The sequence below is a fragment of the Mytilus trossulus genome, chromosome 12 (assembly GCF_036588685.1).
Source record: "Mytilus trossulus isolate FHL-02 chromosome 12, PNRI_Mtr1.1.1.hap1, whole genome shotgun sequence".
In the NCBI taxonomy this organism is placed as follows: Eukaryota; Metazoa; Mollusca; class Bivalvia; order Mytilida; family Mytilidae; genus Mytilus; species Mytilus trossulus.
The window spans coordinates 22788039-22814747 of record NC_086384.1 but is presented as its reverse complement, the minus strand read 5'-3'; the positions used below and the strand labels follow the sequence as shown (position 1 = coordinate 22814747).

The following is a 26709-nucleotide window of genomic DNA, read 5'->3' as shown; positions in this document are numbered from 1 at the left end:
TATACCACTACCCGTATACCACTACCCTTATACCCCTACCCGTATACCTCTATCCGTATACCCCTACACATATATATAAACCTATACCTATAATCCTAACCGTATACCCATTCCCCGTACTCTTCCAGTGAGTTCTTTGTATGCGGCTGTTTTCCCATCCACATGAGAAATATCAATGTGACAAACATTCAAAATGGCTATGACAGTACATGAGTTATACCATTGTCTGGGAAAGGTTGGCACTCGTCCCTCCAGTTTTTTTTTATCTTTATTAACTCGTCCCTCCAGTTAACCTTCATTAGGTCTGAGTACAACACCATAAAAGAAAATCTAAGCCTTTTATTGCAATGAAAACTTTATACTTCACCATTTTTTTTAACATTTTACAATTTGCAATATAAACCTGTATGAAGAGCCAACTTTTTTTGTTTTCATTTGCATATCACTGTTTTAATATTCTTTATCCTTATTATGTTCAGTTAGCTATAAAATTTCTTACATTGTGTATGCACAAAAAAAATATTAAATGAGACGAAATAAAGGGTGCTAACTGTCACAATCCTTTTTTTACCATTGTGAATGTATAATGTATACTAGTATATTTAAAGTATGTTTTCTAAAGAATTGAATTAAAAGAGATAATAACTAATAAGTATTGCATTTTTCTTATCTGACTCTCAACAACTCTTTAGAATAATATCAGCTCCTGTTGATTCCTATTATAATTTAATTATTGTGATGCTTCAATCATCTCTTATTTTACATTCTTTATAGTTCAGTTTGACTGCATTTGGTTGTAATATTTCCCTTTGGTTTTTTTTTGGTTTTTTATCGCCTTTGGATTTAGTATTATTTGTTGAATACCAACTTTCGTGGATTTCGAGCTTTCATGTGAACCAGAAATTTGAATGCTCGACACCTTGTCTTTAAGGTTGTATGTAAACTTTAGCAAAGCCACGATATTGGATATCCACGAAAATAAATGAATTCACAGTTATCGGGTTTGGGATTTTAATTGGTAGGTTCGAAAAAATATTTCAATCATTTATCAAAATCATATTGATTACCTTATCATGATTTTTATCAATGATTGTAATTCTTGGTTCGAACACTGTTAACATTTATAAAAGTTTAACCTTTTCATAACAAGACAGAAACTCCACAAACGTAAGTGTTGGAGAATATCAATTATAAGAGGGCATTTGCTACAAGATAAACAAAAAGTTCCATCATAATGATTCATTATTAAAAGTGAAATTTTATCAAATTAAGTAAAAAAGGCATCGCTGATGAATTATTCACCTGCAAGTAAATTATTCGGCCATATTGAAACAATCATGTGACCCCGATTTGACCCCTTAGGATAGGGATGGGTTATGTATGCATTTGACGTTCCAGTTATCAAAAGATACGAATGTCAACTTTAAAAGTGAAACCAGGGCAAATCATTTGGTCTACTGTTTCGATCAACAATATCTCATTCTTAATATTCAGAAGAAGAAAAAAAAACCGATGATAACATAGTTTTTAATCAATAATCTGAAATCAAACAGATCTAGAAATTCAAATTGCACCTTTTCGCTATCTATATTTATGTTTATAAAGGATTATTTGACTGTAGGTAGTATTTGGAGGTCACCTCGATGATTAATTAGATAGCGTCTAGCTTACAAACAAAATGCTGATACAAATTATCCAGCCCATGCATCGTAAATTGTTTATCTTAGAATTTTTAGAAATTTGGATATACGTTTTAGTATGCTATAAATCAAATATAAGAATTTCAGTCAAATCGGTGAACATGCATTTGAATTTTACAGATCATGCCACTTTAAGTGTAAAGGTTGAGCGAACTTTCTAAGAAATTGGCAAATTCTTTGCAAACATGCTTTTGTAAAACAGCTCTTAATATCCCACATTACGAATAAAATTATTTTAAATATGTGAATTTTAACAATGAATCTGACGTTTTATAAATATAAAAATTACAGGTGATATGGATGTGGTCAAGATTTCACACCAAAGGCGGACAACTTTATGTCAAGTTTACAACCCTTACAACAACTTTTGGTTAGTTCTGCTGTTCAATTTATACATTTGATACAAAACTATATCCGATTGGCAGGTTAACTCTACGATTCGGTTAACAATGGTTGTCATACCAATGTAGTCGGGTGGGGATCTGGTTTTGTCTCTTGAAACCTCAGTTAATTAATCCAAAGATAGAAAACATTCCACCTAGGATGATTAGACAATAATTTAATTTTGAATGTAATGCGTCTTCTGATTGGCTGACGTTATTTTGTTATCAGCCCATAGACATAATTTAGTCATAGAAAGAATGTGACCTTGACGTCATCAACGTTTTTTTTCGTGGTTTTCTACGGTTTAAAATGAAATTTAGAATTAATTATGTACACGAATACAGAAGTTAAATCTATAATCATAAAGCTTCTTGTTTCATCAGACTCCTTTCATCATCTATCATAATGTCAGGTAACGCCCTTGAAACATTCCAGAAAACGGGACTCTATTCTGATGAATAACCAATAGCTTTATCATGTGAATTTTTTGAATCTCCATTTATACCGTGTAAATATATATACGTGTGTTTCTTTTATCAAATATATGCCCTACCTTATATACTACTTCATAGTCTTCACAAATCTATTTCCTTTCTTCTCTCAAACCAATCATGTCCTGTCTTCTATTGCGTTACAGACTTTTACTGTTTTACTTACATTAGCTGTTGCAATCTGTATGTTCAGCTACAAATGTTTACGTGAATTTTTTTTTAACTTGGTCACCTTTTTACGTTTAGGCGTGTTTGAGTTTTCTGTTTTGTATAAAGCAAAAATATCTTACATATCGTCCGGCTTCAGATTCCATTATTTTTTATCATTTAGACTATATGTTGAATTTTGTTTGTGATTTTTTCTTGTTTTGCATGTTTTTAACCTAGATTGCTATTTAAATTTTTTAATTTGTTGTTTTATATTTTATGTTAGTATTCGAATCTAAAACAGTGTATTTTTTTATGTTTTTGTCTTTGATTTGTTTTTATTACCATGCTGAATGTACAGCGCCTTACAGAAATTTATATTTTTTTTATATAGGGCGCTCTATAAATTTTCATTATTATTATTATTATTATGATAAAACAACAATCAAAATTCACAGTACCAAAAAAAATGTAACGAGTCATACCAACAGAGTAGGTGTTTTCGATAAGCAAACAAAATCACAAACTTAACTCTACTATAAAATGAAATATGACAATGAGGCAAATTTCATATAAACATGTAATAACAGACCTGTTCAACTCACATTATTTATTCAATATTCCAATTGTAATTTACCCATTGCTGGTAGTATATAGTTATCAAAGGTACCAGGATTATAATTCAGTACGCCAGACGTGCGTTTCGTCTACACAAGACTCATCATTGACGCTCATATCAAAATATTTATTAAGCCAAACGAGTTGAAAGTTGAAGAGCATTGAGGATCCAAAATTCCAAAAAGTTATGCCAAAAACGGCTACGGTAAACTATGCTTTGGATAAGAAAATCCTTAGTTTTTGAAAAATTCCAAATTTTGTAAACAGAAAATTTATAAAAATGACCACATTATTGATATTCATGTCAACACCGAAGTGTTGCCTACTGGGTTGGTGATACCCTTGGGGACGAAACGTCCACCAGCAGAGGCATCGACCCAGTGGTGTTTATAGTTATCAAAGTTACCATGATTATAATTTAGTACGCCAGACGCGCGTTTCGTCTACTAAATCGGATTAACGATAAAAACACGAAAACATAACATTGATTAATAACCATTCAAATAAGATTATGGTCATATGAAATCATTCATACAGACATCTACACTTACACTTATTCTATAAACCAAATATAGTGGCCCTAGTATTGCTTAGGGGACGACCATTTGATATGCTGGGGAAGGGGCAGGGGCCAGGAGAACTTGTTTGGTCGGTTATTTATTTTTGTAAACTAAGAGGACATATTGTCTATTTTCTGCACTATTGAAGCAAGATTTTTCATTTTCATTAAAGCAAGGGACTGATTATTCATTTTCACAACTATATTTATAATATTCGAAAACATACAATTTTTAAATTATTTGTTTATAATAAATAATACATGTATAGTCAAGTCACTGTGTACCATTTAATGAGAACTAATCATCATCCTCTGCAGATATAAATCTTCTATATTCCCAACTGCATATACTTGTATTGCATACATACACAGCATTAAAGTATCGGTTGTAACTAGGCTCTTTAACAATATTGGCAAACATGTTTCGTTGAGCGGAGCGTGGAAAAATATTTATTTAGGGTTTTGGAACCACTGAAGGCCCAAGAAGCTATACAACAAATGATGCAATAACATGCTTTCTGGATGTTCCTCAAATCCTTTCTTAATTTGAAAATGCAAGTTCTGTTTTAATAAAAAAAAAAAAACTATATTTTGGTCTCAAAGCAAAATGCATAGATTCAGTGTAAGACTTAAGTTGATAAGGACAACATCAAAAGACCAATATGCATGATAAAGCACAAATGCAATTCACAAAGTTAAGTCTGTGGCTGTTTAAAAAAAACCTCATGATCAAGTAAATAACAAAACTTCTAAATTACAAAATGAATTCAACTCTAACAGAATAAAGAAGGGCAATCAATGAACAAAGAAAAATAAGAAACATTGATCCTGACAAATCAGTGGCTATGTTTGAGGTAGAACAGAACTTGCTCAAGGAACTCACGGTGAACACAATTTGATATGGAGACACGCGTTTGGTTTTGAAATTTCATACATGAGGCATTAGCCACAATGTAGTTACAGCCTTGATTTAATAAAAGTAAGACAATATACCTCAAGTTAGATGAAACCAAAGTTTACTATATACAAATCATTGATAGAACCAATTTTCAGATTTTTCAAGCATATTTAAATAATATCTATTCTTTTTTTTATTAACAGATTTGGGAAGTGTTTCCCGATTTGTTTTTGGGGGAAAATATGAATTCATGAAGAATCTGGTGCCATCTCATACTTTTGATTAGACCCGCTGATTCATTTGTTTTCAATACATTGCAAGTCAGGTATTTTTTTTTTTTGTGATTGTCAAGGCTGAGTTATTTATTTTCATAATCATCCTCCCGCCCCCCCCCCCCCATAATATCAAATGGTCGTCCCCTTATAATACCTGGGAAATAGACCAAATCACAAAAACTAAACATGGTGTGTTTAACCATAGAAAATGAGGTCAAGGTAAGATGAAACCTGTCAAACGAACATGTACATCTTGCAACCTTTTTATACATGAAATATAGTTGACCTACTGCTTAAAATATCTGAGATACAGACTTCTGTTGTGATGCTACAATCTAGTTTCAGGTAAGGGTGAAGTAGGTACATATTAAAACGTTTAAACTAGCTGTATTTGTTTACATTTGTTTGCGTCTGTCGTAAGTCAGACACCTGATGTTCAGTGGTTGTCATTGTTGATATGGTTCGAAAGAATTTCTCGTTAATTATTTCTGTCGAAAAAGTGAGACATAGCGATCCTTAATTATCTCGTCGTCATCGACATATTTAAATATTCACTCTGTGGTTAAAGATATTTTTATGATCATAAGATAGTAAGTATCCAGAAGTAAATTTTGTAAAAAAAATCTTGTTTTCGTATTTTACTTATAAATGGACGTCGTTTCTCTGCCATAAAACATAACTTTCACTCTGGTTAAAGTCTTTAAATTTTGATAACTTTTTTAAACTGTCTGGAATTTGTACCAAACTTCGACAGAAGCTTGTTAATGATCAGAAGCTAGAAGAACATTTTATAAAATTTTGTTCCTGGTTTTTTTATATTATTTACTTATAATTGGACTGAGAATCTTGGATTATTACCAAACTTGGACAGAAGTATCTAGAGGAATATTCTAAATCTTTTGTTCTCCTTTTTGTCGAGCCTGCAATTAACAGCAGGCGAGACACTTGGTTATGCAGAACCTTTTATTTTTTTGTATAGATAAGACTGTTGGTTTATATGTTTGAATGGTTTTACACTAGCCATTATGGGGCCCTTTATAGCTCTATGTACATAGTGAGCCAATGATCTGTGTTGAAGACCGTACTTTGACCTATTTTAATAGTTTACTTTTTAAATTGTGAATTGAATGGAGAGTTGTCCTATTGGCACTCATACCACATGTTCTTATATCTACTTTTAGTTGTTAATTTCGGTTTCATTTAGTCTCATTGGCAATCATACCTCAACTCCTTTTTTAAATTGACAACTTAGATTTTAACCTTGATCCACTGAACCCTGACTGAAAGACATGTCCACCTTGCAAAGAAGCCATAAACCAAATATCATCATATTATTACTTATAATAAGTGAGTGTTTCACAAGACAAAAACACTTTAATTTATAGAACCATGAAAATGAGGTCAAGCGTGATGGACATATGAGACGCAAGCCAAATAACATAGAATACCTGCATACAAGATATGAGGAATCCAGGTCTTATACCGTCTGAAATATAAAGTTTGATAAAAAAAAATTATGTCATGGCTGTGGGTTCTGCCATCTTGAATTATATGCAGATCTTGTCTTGCGGATCCTTTTGTGTGATGATGTTTGTTCAGATTTTAGGCAATAATTGGAAACTGAAGTGATTTTCATCTTTTGAGGGCACTAACTCTTGTAAGAAGTTGTCTGACAGATTTAATGTAAACAGACAAAAGGTAGATCTAAAATTTTAACCCTACTTTCTATTTTTAGCCATGTCCGTCATCTTAATCTACAGGCCAGGTCATTGAACACACCTTTTAAACAAATTACCCAAAATGATGATTGTGGCCAAGTTTGGTTAAATTTTTCTAGTAGTCACATTGATATTATATGTAAATATTAAAACCACATGGTTGACGACTAGACAACAGACACCAAGTGGTTGGAAAAGCTAACACTGAACTGTCCCAGGTGAGCTAATGATCCCATTTGGCATGTTGTGTCCATCTTTAAAATGTGATACCCAGACTGCTGGAAAATATGTCATTCTATTCAAGCACATTATTCTAACTATGTGACATCCAGTTGATCCTTTCTACTAAATGGCTTCAAGATTACCGAGGAATACTGATTGTAAAAAGATCATTGGAAGAGGAGATCATTTATGTGTTTAAGGTCACAATTAATCAATGTCCGTAGGTATCATATAAAATGGCAACAGAAAAATTAATACTGAAATGTTTGCATTTTTTATGTATAAAATGTGTGGTTATCATACAAATCTATGAGAAATATAAATACATGTATATCAACAATAATCTTCTTAACATTCATTTTACAATAACAATGAAGATGCATTTCATTACTTATTTGAATGTCAGAAATACAATACAAATTATACAACCTGAGAATACAACAGTAGAAAATCTGCAGTGGAGATGAATGCCTTAATGTTATGAAAACTAACATGATATTCTGTCATTTAGAGAGTCATAAAAATATGGTGCACAAATATATCAAATTCTACAAAACCTTGCTGCGAAAATAAACCAGTGTTTATACATTAAATGACTATATGACTGTATTAGAAACATGGTCGCGCATCTGATTTTAAAAATAGTTCTCTTGTACCTTTATACATAGTTGAGTATCAATTTAAAATTCAATCTAAATATGGTGCACAAATGTATCGAATTCTACAAAACCTTGATGCCAAAATAAACCAGCTTTTACATTTAAACGACTATATGACTGTATTAGAAACATGGTTGCGCATCTGATTTTAAAAATGGTTCTCTTGTAACTTTATACATAGCTGAGTATCAATTTAAAATTCAATCTATAAAAAAAAACCTAACACTTACCAAGAATACCTATGACACTATTCATTGAAAAATAATATGCATGTGATATCCTATAAGTTTCCAGTTACAACAATGTACAATTACAATATGATTTCAGATACTGTACAACAACTTTTTTTGGTTGATACTTTTTGACATAGTCTAACCTTTGTGAGATGGCTGAAAATATTTTGAGCACTTTGCAATTGTAAGTTTTCATACCCTTAAAATACATAAAATTTTCATAAGATTTTATGTTAATATTTCTCAAAGTCACTGAAAGCTGGACAAATGGATGGGTATCAAACTTACACTGGCAAATATAACATGTATACATATCAGGACAAAAACGTTTTAATGTGAAGTATAAATAGGAGGAAAGAGCATCACATTCTTCTAAAAAACGAAATATGAAATGCAAGGATGCTAATGCAATAACATATTAAACATCTATGAAAAGTTAAACAGACGAAAAACTACATCACAGGGGAGACAAACATAAAATGCCCTGTTTCCACAAATAGGACATTTCAATAGAAATTCAGAATTTCTTACAAAATTATACTTGAAGCCAAGGATATAAAAACATTCAGAAATTTAACAATATTAACTTAAAAAATATTAAATTTGTGTATATTTATATCAAACATTTAACAATAACAAATATCTTTCAGAAAAAGCACCAAAATGCCTCAAACATCTGTTTATCAGAAAACAACCTTTCAAACTTCATCTAATTTTTAATAATTGATGCTAAATACGGTGTTTTTCATATCTGTATGTTATAGCAACTGTTTATATTCCAATATTTTATCACATTTGTAATGCTAAACAAGGGAAATGTGTAATTTGTTATGGTACAACATGTCTTTTTCATGTTGCTCAATAAGGGCCAAATTTGTTCATCGAATTGCACATGGCTGGTAAAAAAAAAAAAATTCAAAAAGAACATTGTTCTACAACAATAGAGTAGGTTCAGTAAGACCCCTTTTTGGCCTCAAAATGTAGCAGTTTTACAAAATTGATAAAAAGTAAACTTTTAGTTATTTATTGAACAGTAGAGTGCGTCTGCTACATAAATATGGGCTATTTTTGACTTTACAATGAACATATATCGGGTACTGGCACCTTAAAGTCATGCTAAATCACAATTCTAGCAATTTAGTTAAATTTTAGACGGTTTTCGTGTAAAACAATAGTAGCCACAATCATGTTCATCCTTAATATTGAAATGGAAGTTGTATTTTATGATACAACATAACATATATAAAGGTTGAGAATGAACACGGATGCGGCCACTTTTATTTTTGACATAGACCATCCGAAAAGTGACATTTTACGGCATATTTGGTCGATTTTTCAAATTTGAGCTTGAATCGGATCGTTTTTAATGACTAAATCAGTTCAAATCTTTCACATAAACTAATTGATTCAAATGAAATAGACACTTTTAAGTGTTTGAAAAGTGGTCAAAATCTTTTGTCAGATAAACCTGAAATTTGAGGCCAAAATCGGTCCTTACTGGACCTACTCCTTTCAAGCAACTCTTACTTTTTAACTTAACAATCACTCAATACAAATTTCCTTCATAATTATGGTTACAGATTTGAAATAAAATCCAATAAATTAATTGTGATTCTTTTTTTTATATTTTTTTTGTTTAATAGCCATATGATTATGCATTTAGAAAACCTTTGCTTTAAAGATAAGGATACAAGAAAAACTTAGGAGCTTATTAAAGATGCCTTTAAAAATGTATATATTTCAAGAGAGCCATTTTTTTTCTTAATGATATTAATTCTATGTACTGAGAATAATATACACAGATTGTGTCAGTTTAAAAAAAGTTTTATGACTTCCATGTGGTCTTATTTTGATTATTTCTTTTATTAAGTGTTTTAGATTATAAAAGTCCATTGATATTATATTTATTTCTTGGTTATTATGAAAGTTCTAAATGAAGTAAAACAGACAGAACTCCACACACCTGTAGAGGGAACTTGGAAAAAAATATACAATGTACCAGAATATATCCCACTGAGGTAGAATAAAATACAGCACTATGGAACGAAAAATACTTAAAGGATGTTTGCTTGTCATGTTTTGGAATTTTTGTCAGATTTTCGAATGCTCTGGTTTTATCCATTAGAATGCCTTTGAAATTTTGCCCATGGACCCCCATTTTTTTTTTATAAATCTTTTACAAGTATAATTATAAGCATTTGTAAAAGTCTTATAAAATCTTATTTATGTTTTAATACCTTTTGGGAACTTTAACTTGTCAATGATAAAGCTATGAAAAATCAAGAGAGAACATTTTCCCGCCAAAATTCCAATGGACAATATCTCGAAAAACAAGCACATTGACCCCTATATTTTTCTCCCTTTTTTGATTCCTCAATTAATCCCCTATCAATATATACTAGTTTTATGAAAAGTTATTTATTTTGAAACTGAGCAGCAAACATCCTTAAAAAGCCTGGAAAAGACAATGATGAAATGTAATAATAACCTTCAAGCAGGTTGTTCTTATCTAAGACTAATTTACTTACAACATAATTTATTCTGTTTTTAGGACTAGCTCTTTTGCTTCGTCTAATGATTTAATTATTCACTTAAAACTTTCCCTTTATATTAACAAAAGAAATTGGCAAAATAAGTTGCCATTAAATGGACAAAATATAAAGTCAAACTCGATTTAAAAAAAGGATTTAAAACTAAGGGTTTTACACAATATGAACTATATAAAATATCCTTTAAGTCAACAAAGTATTACTATTTCTCATGAAATACCTCTTAAATGAAAAAAATAATCATATCAACATTTATGGTCCCTCGTAAGCCAGTCTTGTATTTCTAAGTAAAGTACAACCATAAACTCAGAAATAGTTGTTATGAAGAATCTGAATTATTCCAACTCCAACAGCAGTTTCTACGTTCAACGAAGTTCCTTGGTGTGGTGTCTATTTATAGACTCCTTTCTATTGCACGTTTCCACTAAACTCCTCGGTGATTGGCTCATCTGTTTTTCATATAATGGAACAACCAATCAGTTTTGACAGTCCAAGCATCAGAATAAGCACTATTAAACTTGGCTATGAAATATTTTAAGGCTTTTTCATCATCTTTCTCTTCCACAGCTAATGTTTTACGAAGATAACTTATGTCATCTAGAGATTGTAACTCTGGGATACCACATGACAACATCATAGTCATAAGATTGATGAATAAATAGGCATTTTTACGAATAATTAAATAAGCTTCACAGCAGAGTTGCTGAAATCTGAAAAAAAGATAAATGATTATAATTACTTGTTTTAAAAGTTCAAATAAGGTTAGGGAACATACTTTACATAATTGTAATAATAAACCAATTTTTAAGAAGTTTCGGCCATTGGCCTTCTTCAGAAATGTCTCAAAAATTGGTTTAAAACTACAATAATGATTATAATTATAATAAAGAAGAATGTTGATCCATTGGACACATAACATTCTTGCATTATCACAATTCTATCTTCTGTGAACTGCTAATCTAGGTCAAAACCTTAATTTTGTTTATGCTTGTTGCAATGAAATGAAAATGGATGGTTAGTTGTAATTTGATGTATGAAGCACATATTGACCTTGCATTTCAAATTATGTGTCATCTTTAATCCTAGTTCATGGTCATTCTTTTGGTAGTGGGACATTGCAAGTTTTAATTACAGTTTTCTTTTTATGACTTATGGTATGTTAAAGGGGCACTAGCTGTCAAATTCATGGTCACCGATTTGACTCAAATTCTCATATTTTATTTATAAAAATGTAAAACATTTATCCAAACTACTAAAGTCTAAAATAAACAGTATACAGAACATGGTGTAGATAATTTGTAGATTCGTTTCGTGTGTATGTTAGTCCAGACGCCATCAAAATAACTATTGATTTGACCTTAGATGACCATATAAGCGATGTAAACATATTAAATAACAATATGAATAGATTAAACCAACACGTGCAATTGGATTTTTATAGGTCTGTTTGATTTTATTTTATAGATTAAAAATTTATGATTCTTATTGTTTTTATCCGTATAAGAATGATTTTATATAGATCGAATCAGTAATCAAATGATTTACTGTAGTTTCACTTTCATTGTTGACATTCTTTTTCTTTAAATAACCTGTACATGTATAATGCATGCGTTTTCAATCTCTAGCTAGGTGTTAAATTGAAGTTCACATGAATACGGATTTAATGAGGTCGACCAATTCACTTGCAAGTGAAACAGTAATTATCAATGTTTCATCGCTTAATTTAACAAAATTGAACCATTTTGGCTGCTAAAAGCGAATTATTATTTCACTATTACACTTTCATTATTGATTGAACAAAAAAAATCTTACTTAAATTCATTTATATATCTTGTAGCTAGTGCCCCTTAAACAAAAATGTTGATGAATTGTGTACCATCTGTAATTTTTGTCCATCTGATGAGTTAAGCCTTTTTCAGCTGATTTTTATAGTTTGTTCTTATGTTGTACTGTTATACCACTGTCCCATGATAGGGGGAGGGTTGGGATCCCGCTAACATGTTTAACCCTGCCACATTATTTATGTATGTGCCTGTCCCAAGTCAGGAGCCTGTAATTCAGGGGTTGTCGTTTGTGTATGTGTTACATATTTGTTTTCATTCATTTTTTTTTACTTAAATAAGGCTGTTAGTTTTCTCGTTTGAATTGTTTTACATTGTCTTATCGGGGCCTTTTATAGCTGACTATGCGGTATGGGCTTTGCTCATTGTTGAAGGTGACCTATAGTTGTTAATGTTTGTGTCATTTTGGTCTTTTGTGGATAGTTGTCTCATTGGCAATCATACCACATCTTCTTTTTTATATGTAAAAAAAAATCACACCAATTTGTGTTCCTGTACCAAAATTGCCTATCTAGACCACATATTTTTTTCTCTGTTGTTTGTGCATTTATATGTTTCATTATAATACATTATTCTGATTGGCTAACTGCACATCATGTGTTTTTCATGAGCCTAGCTAAAAATCTAATTATAAGTATTGAATGGGGTTTTAAAAGTGTTGACCATGCGCATATTTTAAGAAATGTACTTCGCTCAACGCTTTCACACCCCAATGAAGTTACAAAAAGAAGCATTCAATTCTTAATTAAAAAAACAAAAACAGTAAGTACTAAGATAAATAAAGGCCAAATCACATAAATATACAAGTTAACTTACTTTTTAAATTCTTTGTGCTTTAGTGGTTGATCTGATCCTCTAGCAATCACTCTTATAAAATCCATTGTCAATACAAATGGTACTCTTTCTCGAGTTATTCCAAATTTCTTTTTCCTATGATCCAAAAAGTGTCCAAAATCTATATGGAATACCTGTAAAGTAAAACAAGACAGTTCATTAAAAACTGTCATACATAATAGCAAGCTTTATGTCAATCTGTACAGTTGGGTAAATCAAAATATCTTATACAGATTTTGTCTTTCTTTTTTATTGTCATACCAAATTTTGTGTAAATTCTTCAGATTTATTTTGACAAAATAAAAAGTTAAACATAGGAGAGCTTATACTTGTTTCACTTTACATAATAAATACAATTTGTTGTTTGTTTCACCTTAACACATTCTTTTTCATTTTCTTTCTCTGCAAGATCAAACATGTCACTTTTCGAAATTCTTGCTTTAAGGTTAAGATAAAAAGTGAACATAACAATCAATTGAATGATATAATTTCATTCTTAAGTTGTTATAAATTCTCTAACGGTGGAGGAAAGTTTGATATTTTGAGGAAAATTAATTTTGTTATTCCAGGACCATTAATGAATCCATATTATATATGCTATTAAATGTACCTGTCCATTTTTCCTGACCATTATATTTCCACTATGTCTGTCTTTAATACCCAGTATAAATGTAGCTACACAGTAACCAGCACAGGATCTTGTAAAGTTAGAAATAGCTTGTTCTTCTCTGATAAAAAATAAATAATCAAATTAAACCACACACATTTCAGTTTATAGTAAACCAACTTATTTTCTCAGGTACTGTAAATTCAGAAATTATTGCGTGCATTTATTATTGCGATTTTGTCATTTTAGACCTAAATGCGATTTTTATTTTTACGATTTTGAGAAAAAATCCTGTTTAATTCATATATAACATTTCAAAATGCGAGTTTAAATTATTGCGTTTGCAACGCTGTTGCAATTTTCGCAATAATAAAAACCTCACATTAATTTCTGAGTTTACAGTACTTTATTTCCTGTTTAGCCCTTTTTGGCACATTTAGCTGCCATTTAATCTCACAATTTTCAAATTCAAAAGATTTAAGTTTTAAATTTTCACTACAATATATATTCACGTTATTTTTCTACTTGTGCAAGTCTTGAAAATAAATTGCCCACAAAAATTAGTTGGTTTACAGTATAAGAGCACAAATGGAAAGATGAAAATAAAAAAAAATAAAACTTAAGCTCAAAACCTAAGCTAAAAGAAATACAAATGAATGAATGTTCACTTGTGAAAAAGTTGCCGATTTTTTCTAGTAGAGATACTAACCCTTATTTTGTTTGTTTATGTAATTTATCTTTGTTTCTGTTTTTTTATAAAGATAAGACCCTTTGGTTTTCCTGTTTGAATGGTTTTACACTAGTAATTTTGGACCCTTTATAGCTTATTGTTCAGTGTGAGCCAAGGCTCTGTGTTGAAGGCCGTACCTTGACCTATAATGGTTTACTTTTAGAAAATTGTGACCTGGATGGAGAGTTGTCTCATTGGCACTCATACCACATCTTCCAATATCTACTTATGTTGGAGAAAACTTCTACCTTTTTCTGGTCTCTGGTGGAGAGTCATCTCATTGGCATCCATACCACATCTTCTAATATCTTCTTATGTTAGAGAAAACTTCTACCTTTTTCTGGTCTCTGTTGGAGAGTGGTCTCATTGGCAACCACAACACATCTTCTCACTTTTATATAGACTGGTTCTTTTTAACTTCCTCCCTATCAGCTTTATTCAAGAAAAATTCTGTACCTTAGATTTAGGGATAAGGTCAATGAGCTATTGTAAGCGAGAGCTTTTTAAAGAATATTAGGAGAAAATAGTGTTGTTTACTAAATCAGACAAAATGAATCTATGCATCTATCTACCGTACCTACCTATCTTTATTATGGTACATTATCCAGTTATACAACCCTAGAGAATCCATTTGAACCGCTGCACGGATACCATTCTTCTGTTGTATACTCATAATTGTCGAGGAATCCCGTACTATTTCTATCACACCTACATCTTTGCCAGTAGATACCACACTATACGGTATCAACCTGAAATGTTCAAATTCTCTTAAACTTAAAAGTTCAAATCCTCCTAACCATGATGGAAGTCTTATAGACGACTAGAGATACAGTGGGCAGAGCTGACAGAATTATATCATTAGCCCATTGAATTTATTAGGGATCAAAAACTTTTTTTTTTTATATAAAATTAGAAGAAAATTTAAACAAATTTAAATAGGAGGTTAAAGTCATAAGAAACAAGTGAGTGGTGGAAAAACATGTTCTTGAACCAATGAATGTACATATCATGAACTTAGTCCTCTGTGCAAGATTTATACACGAAGTATTCTTCTTAGTCTACAGAAATGATCATCTACTCATCTCTTCGGTATAAATACAGGATGATAATCTATTTTTAGAAGCATACAATCACTGTAAATCAATATATGTATATGTCTGCCTATGTGTAGTGACAACTTAAATTAAACCTTGTCCATCAGATTTCTTATGATTAAGAAATACCAGGCATTAGAATATGTATAAAGTGCCTAGAAAATCAACCTAACAATGTTAGAGTAGACTTGATTTGTAACTTTCTCCCCGAGCGGGGCAGGAACCTGTACTTGTTATTTCTAACTTCTATGACAACACTGCCTAGCATTGCGCAGAGACCTAATATATAATCCTCAATTAACTTGACAGTATAAAAGTGATTTTTATGTATTAAACACAACACACTACTGTTTTTAAATTTACCTCAGATCTAAACCTTCATTTTTCCATAAAGTGTCCATAATTTTAAATAACTGTACAGTAAGCATGTCCTGACGTAAATCTAAAAAATATATTGAACAAGGTTAATATCAAGAGCTTTCATAAGGAAAAACAATGTGTCTATAGTACACAGATACTCCACTTGCATTATCATTTTCTATGTTCAGTAGACCTTGAAATTAGGGTCAAAACCCTAATTTGGCATTAAATTATGCAAGATCATATCATAGGGAACATATGTAGCAAGTTTCAAGTTGATTGGAATTCAGCAATGAGGCACAAAAATGATCTAAAAATAAAAAAGAAGATGAGGTATAATTGCCAATGAGACAACTCTCCACAAGAGACTAAAATAATTCAGAAATTAACAACTATAGGTCAGGATGAGCAACAATGAGCAAAGACCATACCACATAATCTTAAGTTTGAATCAGGAGAAATTAATATTTCGTGATTAATTATATTTATAAGAAAGTCATATTTCCTTAAACATATACCCTTTGCATCAATGGAAATGGTTGAGAACTTGAGAGTGGCATCATTCTATGTGGAAATATTCATCCATTTTTGAACATGTTGGTCTATTCAAGTTAAATTCCTAAGACTTCAGCCATTTCACACAGACCCAGCTTCAACTTCCAACACCACTTCTCAAATTACAAGATCAATTCACAAAGACTAACTTCCCATAATCTCCATGAGAGATTCAAGCACAAAAGGACTATTAACAGGCTATTATTTGAACTTTGAATTGTTTTTAATTATGGAATTTGCTTAATTTCTTGTGCTAGAAATTTTTAATAAATTCCATGTTTATTCTGTATTAAAATGTTCTGTGCTGCACACAACACTACCTATTCCAATAGAATGTACACACCACTGTCTATACAAAGTACATTTTATGGAAAGTGTTATGAACTGCTCAAAACATTAAAATACCAAATAAAAATGGAATTTATTAAAAATTTCAAGAACAAGAAATTATGCAAATTCCATTATCGAAAATAATTCCAAGTTCAAATAATAGCCTGTTTATTATACAATAGGTAGATCAACTATTTATTCATTAAATCACATGTTCACTCCTATGCATGCAGGTGTAATCTCATAGTTTATGATACTTGCATGTGTATTTTTCATACCTAAATCATATGAGAGCTATTAATATGACTTGAAGTTATCTGTTGTATTACCTGAATACTGTGGATTCCTTTATTTTCGTGGTTTGAAGAAAAATGGCATTTTCGTGCTGTGGATTCATTAATATTCATTGGATACCAATTTTCATGGATTTCATGGGTACATGATAACCACGAATTTAAATGTTCAACAGAATGTACATATTCTATATGCTTTGTATGCAGATATTGGCATAACCACTAAATCAAATATCCACGAAAATGCCCTTTTTCTTCAAACCACGAAAATAAAGGAATCCACAGTATTCAGGTAATACAACAGATAACTTCAAGTCATATTAATAGCTCTCATATGATTTAGGTATGAAAAATACACATGCAAGTATCATAAACTATGAGATTAATCCATAAAGGGACTACAAAATTTATTATTTCAAGTTACAATGTGACCAGCGTCACAAAGTGTTTCGTATACCAATTGAACTCTAACGATAACAAAGGACTCAATATTTAAATTTCATAATAATAAACAAGATTAAATTCAGACATTAAGATGACTCAAATATTTACATTTATTGATGACTTATGACTAACAATGATTAAAAGTGTTCAGTTTTTGTTGCTTTGAATTTCAAGTTATTAATGGTGATTTTTTTTTTCATTTTAAAATATTTATATTTTTGGTTTATCTCCCTTTCATCTGAAGTCCATTTTTAAACAGAAAACCCAATGCGTTCCAAGAGATTTCAAGAATCTACACACTTACTACAAATTTCTTTTATATCATAGATTTTATCTGACTATCATAGATAAAATAGATATATGTATTTCTGTGTGTTACTGACGATGTGTAGTTGTTTTTTTATCATGATTTAATGTTTGTAAATAAACTCATCATAGATATCAGGATTAAAGGGGTTTTTTAACGACAGACGCACGTTTTGTCTACAAAAGGCTCATCAGTGACACTCAAATCTAAAACTGATTTAAAGCCAAATCAAGTACGAAGTTGGAGAGCATTGAGGACCAAAAATTTGTAACAGTTTTGCAAGATGGCAAAATCATAAACCGTGCTTCTGAAGTTATGAATTATAAGACTTAAAACATACCATCTCCATTTTTAAATATAAGTTTGTAGTCTGTAAACCATATATCAGCCATGACATCTGGGTTACTAAACACTAGCCACAATGGTTTCTTTTTAGATGTCATTACTGAACAATGCGAAATACTGAAAAAATAAGAGAGAGAAATAATTGCACTTAGTACAAAACTTAGTTCAATTTAATCAATAATAGAAAACATAACAGTGTGAAGTGAATGTGTTTGTGGAGTATAAAGTTCCACTTGTTTGCATGTACTGTGGATTCATTTATTTTCGTGGGTACCAATTTTTGTGGATTAAGGGAAACTTACATATTCATGGATATTTAATTTAGTGGTTTTACCGAAGTCTGTATACACGCCTTTGTAAAATTTGTCATTTGTTGAACATCTAATTTTGTGGTTTGCCTGTACCAACGAAATCCACTAAAATTGGTATCCCACGAATAATAATGAATCCACAGTGGTTAATTTGAGTTTTACCCATAATCCACCTTTCCAAGAAAATACTTTGTGGATCTTTATCAGAATATGGTCACTTCCCCCAATTTCAGACAGGGAAAGATGTTTTCACTTTCCAAAATAATCCTTCACATATTTTACATGTTTTTGGCATATTTTTTTTGCATGTTTTTTGCTTTGTGTGATAGAGTGAAGAAATCTCTTATATAGAGAACAGAATTTTCTCTGAAATTCCTTGAATACAGATTCCTGTTTACCAAAATATTGCATTTTCAATAGATATACTTTTTCTTGAAGCATAAGTCTCCTCACAGTTATGAGCCATATGTTGTTGTCGTCTAAATTTTCATTTTTTGTTATTGTGTATAGGTTGGTTGCAATCTATTACATGATTACCAATATTAAAATTGTTTATAAAGCTAAAATCAATGAAAGAAAATATAATGCATACACAGGAGCCTGTAATTCAGTGGTTGTCGTTAGTTTATATGTTACATATTTGTTTTTCGTTTACTTTTTGTACATCCATGAGGCCGTTAGTTTTATCTTTTGAATTGTTTTACATCGTCATTTACAGGCCTTTTATAGCTGACTATGAGGTATGCTTTTTGCTCATTGTTGAAGGCCATACCATTACTTGCAGTTGTTAATGTTTGTGTCAATTTGGTCATTTGTGGAGAGTTGTTTCATTGGCAATCATACCACATCTTCTTATTTTACATTTATCTTAGTTCATGACTTACTCTAGATCTCCTAGTATATGACTGTTATCAAGGGGAGATAAGAAGTTTTTCAGTCCATCTTGGTAGTCTGGTTGCTGTAACTGGTTGGCAAGAAACTTCATAATTTCATTAATGTCCTGTAAAGTATGATTAAATAGATTTTAAATCAATAGTTTAAATTGTTCACTGGAAAGCAACTAGTCATACAACAAAGCATTATAACATTGAATATACATAAATTCACATGATAATGTAAAATAAATTATAATGTTTTTTTTTCATTCCTTGTTGTTATTATTCATTGCTTTATCAATTGTTGAATTATTCTTGAGAAAAAATTCTAAATGAAAAATATGAAGTCATTATGAACTTGTATAAAGATTTTCAGTTATATGGTTTAACATCAGCAGACTTTTCTTGCCTAATTGAATACTGTATCTTGATATATTAATTTTATCTTCGTTTTCACCTTTATAATTGTTCATTTATAATTTTCTTAAAGATCAGATCCTCTTGTTTTGTCTTGTCTATTAATTTCTTTTCACCAAAATGATTTCATTTTTTATGTCAAAATATTTCTCAACTCCCTTTAAACACTTACATCTTTGACTTCATTTTTGATCATATTTGTAAGTTTGGTGAGTTTATCTAGAGCCTCGACTTGTCTCAGTAACATCTTGAGATTGGATCCACACCCTCGACAAAATGCTTCTAACACCAAACCAAATCTTAACTGGATTGATGTATTATGGATTTCTGACCTGAAAAAATAAATAAAATTATTTTGCATAAATAAAAACATTCTATGAAAATAGTGCATCCATAAAATAATTTCAAGCTTTATGTTCCAGCATAATTTCTGCTCACAATTAACTTGTAATCTAGTACTGTAAATTCTGAATTCAGTGTGCATTTATTATTCCATTTTTGTCATTTCAGACTTAAATACGATTATAATTTTTATGATTTTGAGAAAAATCCTGTTAAAAATCCATATAAATATTCAAATTGCAAGTTTAAATTATTGCGTTTACAACTGTCACATTTTTCGCAATTATAAAAACCTCGCAATAATTTCTGAATTTACAGTATTGATTCTGTTTTATTCATTCTCAAAATCTTTAAACTAACTGTGCACTCATTTATTTTCATGGGTACCAGTTTTTGTTAATTGAAAAAAAACTTGCATTTTTGGTGATTATTTAATTCCATTGTTTTGGAAAAGTCTGCATACATTCCTTATGAAAACTAGTAATTCGTTGAACATTTAAATTAGTGGTACCTCTGTACCCACAATATCCACCAATATTGGTATCCAACAAATATTTAATTAATCCACAGCAGTATGATTAAGAATTTGACAAGTTGTATAGGTATGTGTCAGATGTTAGAGACTGCATGTTGGCCTCTAAATGGTTATTTTTGGTTATTTTTGTTGCTGGATTACTGCCTAATTGATGAAAGCTTCATATCTTCTTTAATCTATTCATAGAAATAAATTATCAAATGATCAAATTTCTGGAGGATCAAGAGTTCATCATACTTACTTAAGGTGCCAGAAGAACAGCTGCCCTGTTTTCTGATTTTGTAGAGCTCTCTTTAGAAGAAATCTTGTGATGGGACTGTCTAAATACGGCTCAAATTTCAGCGCCTAAAAGAAAAGAGAGTCACATACAGTTATCAATGATATTCATATTCAAGTACTAACAAGACTAGGTAACACTTAAAGGTTTTTTTCAGATTTTTGCAAAAAAATGTGTGGTTCTTTGACTTCTTCAAGTAAAGATGACATTTCTTATAGCATTATCATTCAATGTCAATAATGATAAATATCTAAAGTTCATTGTTTGTATGATCTTTCTCAAATTTGAAAAGACGTTTTATTTTTCAATGTATTTAAAATAAATTTTTTCTGCAAGCTATTATAGATGCTTTATTGTGAAGTTTTTGTGTAAGTTCGAAAATTTTGTCTATGTTATTTATTACAAAAATCAATTAATTGGAAGCTGACACATACATGGCGAAGGGCATCACAATATTGAATGGCAATAATTATTTATTTACATAGTCAAATAATTCCAATAACAAATGCACTAAAAATACTGAATTCAAAGTACTTATTGACACGAAAGAATGTTTTCATGTAAACAGAACTTGCCATAAGGTAAGATGACATAGTAAAATGAATCTAAATGGGATAAAAGCCAAGTGCACTGCGCTTGGAGCAATCTGTACTAATTAACTGGTGTGACTTTATGGTCAGAAAGTGTACCATTAGTTCATCTACCTTGCAGGCCTGTTCTCAGGATGTCTCCAAGGTGGATTATTTGTGGTCAAGACCCTCTTAATCACCAAGGTCACAGGTATGCTGTGGTTCACTTAAACATTATTTATTTACTTGTTGAGACGAATCAAATATCACATAAGCTGCGTCAGATAGAATCGACCTTAAGCAAGTGCACATGTACATGTACAAGACCTTAAGGTGGTACCTAACACTACAGGGAGATAACTCTGTAAAGTCAGCTAAACGTTTTAATTACGTTAGGTAGTAAAGGGAATATTAAGCTTCTCAATGACCAAAATTGGTGTTTGTCAAACTGCTATATAACCAGTGTAATTTTTCTGAGAAAATGGTTGGTTCAAATTTTTTTAAATTTTTTGATTTTTATCAAAGGTTCAAAGTAAATACTTTGACAAAATTTTAAGAAAATTAAAAGAGCCAAATTAATTTTAGTGAAAGTGTTGGGTACCACCTTAAATGATTTTGGTTTGTTTTGTAGTTTTTTTAACAACTCAATTTTTGAATAGTTACAGACTTTGCATATAGTTTTTTGTCACCCCAAAAATGTTAACAGATGAATTGATATTCATTATAGCTCACATGATGAAATCATTGTAGTTTATAGATTTAAATCATTCAATTGGCCATTTAATTGAACAAATACAATGAAGTATCCCTCTTGAGAAAATGCAAAAATATGTAACATAAATACCAACCTGCACTAATTGTAACATATACTGCTGTAATTTATCATCAGAGAATCCATGATCCAGACAGGTAACAGCATACTGACGCACACATAGATCTGGGTAAGAACAATCAAGCAATTCCATGGCAAACTCTGGCATCAATCTGGGCCACCGTCGTAACAACATGTACAACTGAGCTACGTACTCCCGTTCATTCCATTTTACTGACTGTAGAAGTTTAGGTAAGGATTGAGGAACTCGAATACAGTATTCTCTGTTACAATAAAATTATTAAAAAATTGTAATTAATTTTAGTTTGATTAAGTATGAAAACTATATGTTACTTTATAAAATTAGACAACTGTGGATTCATTTCTGTTTGTGGGATAGTACAAATTTACTATAGGTTTGTAAGCATTTATTGACAAATAAATAAAATCAAATATCCACAAAACTACTATTTTCCAATGTAAATAAAAGAGTATCCATGAAAATAAATGAATCCACAGTATTTTTGATTAAATGAATAATAGATTGAAGTTTTCTTTTTTGGACATGGCCATGATGGGTTGTATTGAATTTGTAAAAATTATGAAACATTTGATAATGTTTATAATTTTTAGCTCATTCTATCAACTTTTAGTCAAATTAAATAATAACTATAGATAAATAACAATTATGTATTTTTCAGCATCTACCTTAATTTCCATAGAATATCTTTTTCTTGTTCTGATATTTCTGATAGTGGATCTCTACTGGTTATATCATCCACCATAGCTTGCTCTTTTGCTTGTATTTGTGGGGTGTCCTGTAAAATTAAATCATCATTTAGAATATGTCGAAGGATCAAAATGTAATAACCTGTAATTTAGAGGTTGTTGCTGAATAACATTAATTTTTTTCCTTCATTATTTTGTACATAAATCCTGTTTGAGTTACCGGTATTTAAATTCATTAACAGTATCATTTCAGGGCCTTTTAAAGCGGATACGAGTATGAGTTTTACTTATTGTTGAAGGCCATGCATTAAACCATAGTGTTAAATTCTGTGTCATTTGGCATCTTGTGGAGAGGTGTATCACCATACAACATCCTCTTATTTTAATATCTATCACTGCATTGAATGTGATAGGATATTTTTAATCTTTAGACCTATTCTAATTTTAACTGACTCTAATCCAGAAATACTGTATTCTCAGAGATGCTTTGGTGGAATTTGTTCCTAATAAATGATGTGTTAGCAATATTCCAATGATTTGAGAAGACCATCTATTCAACTTCATCATGGTGGTCTTTTTTCGTGAAATAACAATCACTGAGAATAATCAATGAAGAACTGATTAATCACCAGTTAGATGAAATTATAAATCAACTAACCAGATAAATAAGGGGTGATTCTTTACTGATGGCGTATTGAGCTAAATCTTCAATCTGTTTCTCTGGAGGATATGACACAGGGTGACTTAGTCTGTCAAACTCTATCTCTAAACATGGAGTTTCTTGGTCTGGATTGGAACCTAAAATAAAATAAATCATTTATGGAATCTGTATAAAAATTAACCAAAATAATCGATAAAATAAACAGTTGACACTGATAGATGTCTCTCCTTTTTGTAATTTTGATAATATCAAATGTAAGTATTGAAATAATAATGGTAATATTTCAACTTGTCAAATGTGTTGTGATATGATAAGGATATACATTTGAGTATAAAATGTAGCTCTGGTGCATATCAAGTAGATTGCTAACTGAACCAAATCCTATGGACCAAATTTTTGTTCTTTTAGTAATGGTAAAGTTTATAATATATTTTACTGCCCTCATCTTTTTTTTGCCAATAGGCTTATTTGGAATACCCTTTCATTCTCCTTTTTATAATCCTGGATCTATTAATAAGCTTGAAATTTTATGTGGAATGTTAGATGGTTATATTTTGATCAAGAGGTGGCATTCAAAATCTTTCACCCATTTTTTTTCAAAATTCTAAAATGTTTGCTATCTCATGAACTGATATACCTATTGTTTATAATCTGTGCATTCGAGGATATTGGTTGTGTCAAATTACATCCGAAAATCTTTTTTCACCAAAAGAAATTTCTAATTTCTTAAAAAACAAGGCATAAAATTTCTCCAAAAATGATTTACATTTTTCCTTAACAGTGATGGCATGTGTAGTAATGTATGTAATTATGTGTTTATGTTATTATTTTGAAATAATGAAAGCACTTTTGAGATCCAGGTTTCTTATTACAGAGTTAACAAAGAAATCTATACAAAATAACCAGTGGGTCCATAACAATTTGTCGTAATTTTTTCTAACCTGGAAGACCAACATAGTTCAATAGGTCATCCATTCCCTGAGGTAATGGCCATAGATTCAAGCTGACTTTTTCATTCATAAGTCTGTCGTTGAAATCAAATAGCTGCAGATTAGCCCATCCTAAAGATAAGGGTTCCTGAAAAAATAGATACATACATTCTTTATTTTTCTGAAGAACAAAATACAGGGATGGAACTTGAGTCGGTAAATGTTGCAATAATTTTATATGTTATATAGCGACAAAATATTGCTGTTGTAGATTTCTGGCACTACTAGTTTCCTTATCCAAATTTCATTGTTTGACTGTAACAGTAATTAGATTGATTTAACCATTACATGAAACAGAAACAATGACTAGATAGAAAATTGGTCTAGTCACTTGACAATTAACATATTAGCAGTCATTTCGTGACTCATAAATACATGTAGTACAAATTTAGTTTTCCTGGAAATTCAATAAAATAAGGTCAACTTTGATTTAGTTTGTCAAACGTGTGTTTTATTTTTCTAAGATCTAAATGTAGAAGACATCCACACTATTTCTCAACTTTCTTCTTTCTTTCTTTTTTTTATATAGCTAAATCAAAGGACACCTACCCTCTTTTTCTTGAATGTATAACATATAGATAAACCTAGTTTAGCACTTCAGCTAAAGGACACCTACCCTCTTTTTCTTAGATGTATAACATATAGATAAACATAGTTTAGCACTTCTAGGTAAATCCTGTATGTACAAGAACTCTAACCACTCATGCCACTGGGGGTTGTTTGAGTCAACCATCTTTGTATCTTGGAATTCACACAGAGCTTCTGTTCCGTGGTAAATTCCTGCTTTAACATATATCTGAAATCACAATATAAGAAATGAAAAGTAACAAAATCATGGCAAAACTTTTTTTCAAAAAATTACTTAAATGTTTGCTTAATGTTTCAAATTATAAATTCTAGAATTTATTGGGTTAAAAAAATCTTTGGGTAAAAAATGAATAGATACTGTCAATTTAGACTTGAATGCAATGTTTTTAATTGTGACAGGAAAAGTTTTGCAAAACTTAACACCTGCATTTTAAATTGTAACGCATAATAATCTTTCTTGTAAGATTGCTGTTGGTGCTTTTTTGACTCTATTGTAGCGAAATTATTTGTGGATGAAGCTGAAGAAGTTGGAGAAAACACTGACATTTGACAGGAAAATTAGAAATATTAGTTAATAAAGGTAGAAGTCTGCCACAATGTGGTTGTCATTTGTAACATATTTGTTTTTCGTTTATTTTTTGGTATATAAATAAGCCGTTATGTTTCTTGTTTAAATTGTTTTACATTGTCGTATTGGGGCCTTTCATAGCTGACTATGCGGTATGGGCTTTGCTCATTGTTGAAGGCCATACAGTGGTCTTAAGTTGTTAATTTCTGTGCCATTTTGGTTTCTTGTGGAGAGTTGTCTCATTCGAAATCATACCACATCTTCTTTTTTATATGTAGCTGAGCTACATAGAATTCTCAGCTACCAAAATGATAATAAATAAATTTTCTTCTTGGGAAGAAAATGCTCCTAAATCAATAATAAAAGATGAAATCTGTTTAAAAACAAAGCGTAAAAAATGTGTCACAATAAATGAAAATTTGAACATTAAAATCATGCTCAATTTTTTTCTATAAAAATCTATTAAAGTTATCTACCTTTCCAAGTTCTTTTACATTGACATAAGTGGCACATAATATTTTAATTCTCAGTTTGGCATGAATTTCCCACAAAGATAATGTCTTTTGTTGGTTAATTTCTGTTAATAACTGCATACCTGTAAAATAAAATTTAAATGTTATAGTGGAATTTGGTATTGGTTTAATTTTCTAAAGAAATAAAACCCTTGAAATCACAGTGTTGTATTCATGGAGAAAATATCTGCACAGATCTACTTATCATAAAAAGATTATACGAAAATCTATTTTTTCTTAGTATAGTTTAAATCAATAGATTTGTCATTGAGTGTTTAATAAACAGTTTTTTTTTCAAGCTTTGCTTTACAATTCTGTATTAGTCCCGTGTA

The 26709-nt window shown here is 30.5% G+C and overlaps 1 protein-coding gene across 4 annotated transcripts in view; it reads right to left on the bottom strand.

Annotated features, from left to right (window-relative positions):
- Nucleotides 1-7270: 7270 nt before the first annotated feature.
- Nucleotides 7271-26709, bottom strand: part of LOC134693343 (phosphatidylinositol 4,5-bisphosphate 3-kinase catalytic subunit alpha isoform-like) — a 37004-nt gene continuing 17565 nt past the window's right edge. For all 4 annotated transcript variants that reach the window (XM_063554098.1, XM_063554099.1, XM_063554102.1 and 1 more), the window contains exons 6-20: nt 26342-26460; nt 25326-25505; nt 24662-24797; nt 23718-23857; nt 23039-23148; nt 22368-22614; nt 20915-21018; nt 19969-20128; nt 19389-19504; nt 18189-18310; nt 15923-16001; nt 15047-15214; nt 13739-13856; nt 13111-13262; nt 7271-11163 (exon numbers count right to left, since the gene is read on the bottom strand). In XM_063554098.1, coding sequence (XP_063410168.1) covers nt 10899-11163; nt 13111-13262; nt 13739-13856; nt 15047-15214; nt 15923-16001; nt 18189-18310; nt 19389-19504; nt 19969-20128; nt 20915-21018; nt 22368-22614; nt 23039-23148; nt 23718-23857; nt 24662-24797; nt 25326-25505; nt 26342-26460 — 2216 coding nt within the window. In that variant the 3' untranslated portion in view covers nt 7271-10898. The remainder of the gene's footprint in view (nt 11164-13110; nt 13263-13738; nt 13857-15046; nt 15215-15922; nt 16002-18188; nt 18311-19388; nt 19505-19968; nt 20129-20914; nt 21019-22367; nt 22615-23038; nt 23149-23717; nt 23858-24661; nt 24798-25325; nt 25506-26341; nt 26461-26709) is intronic.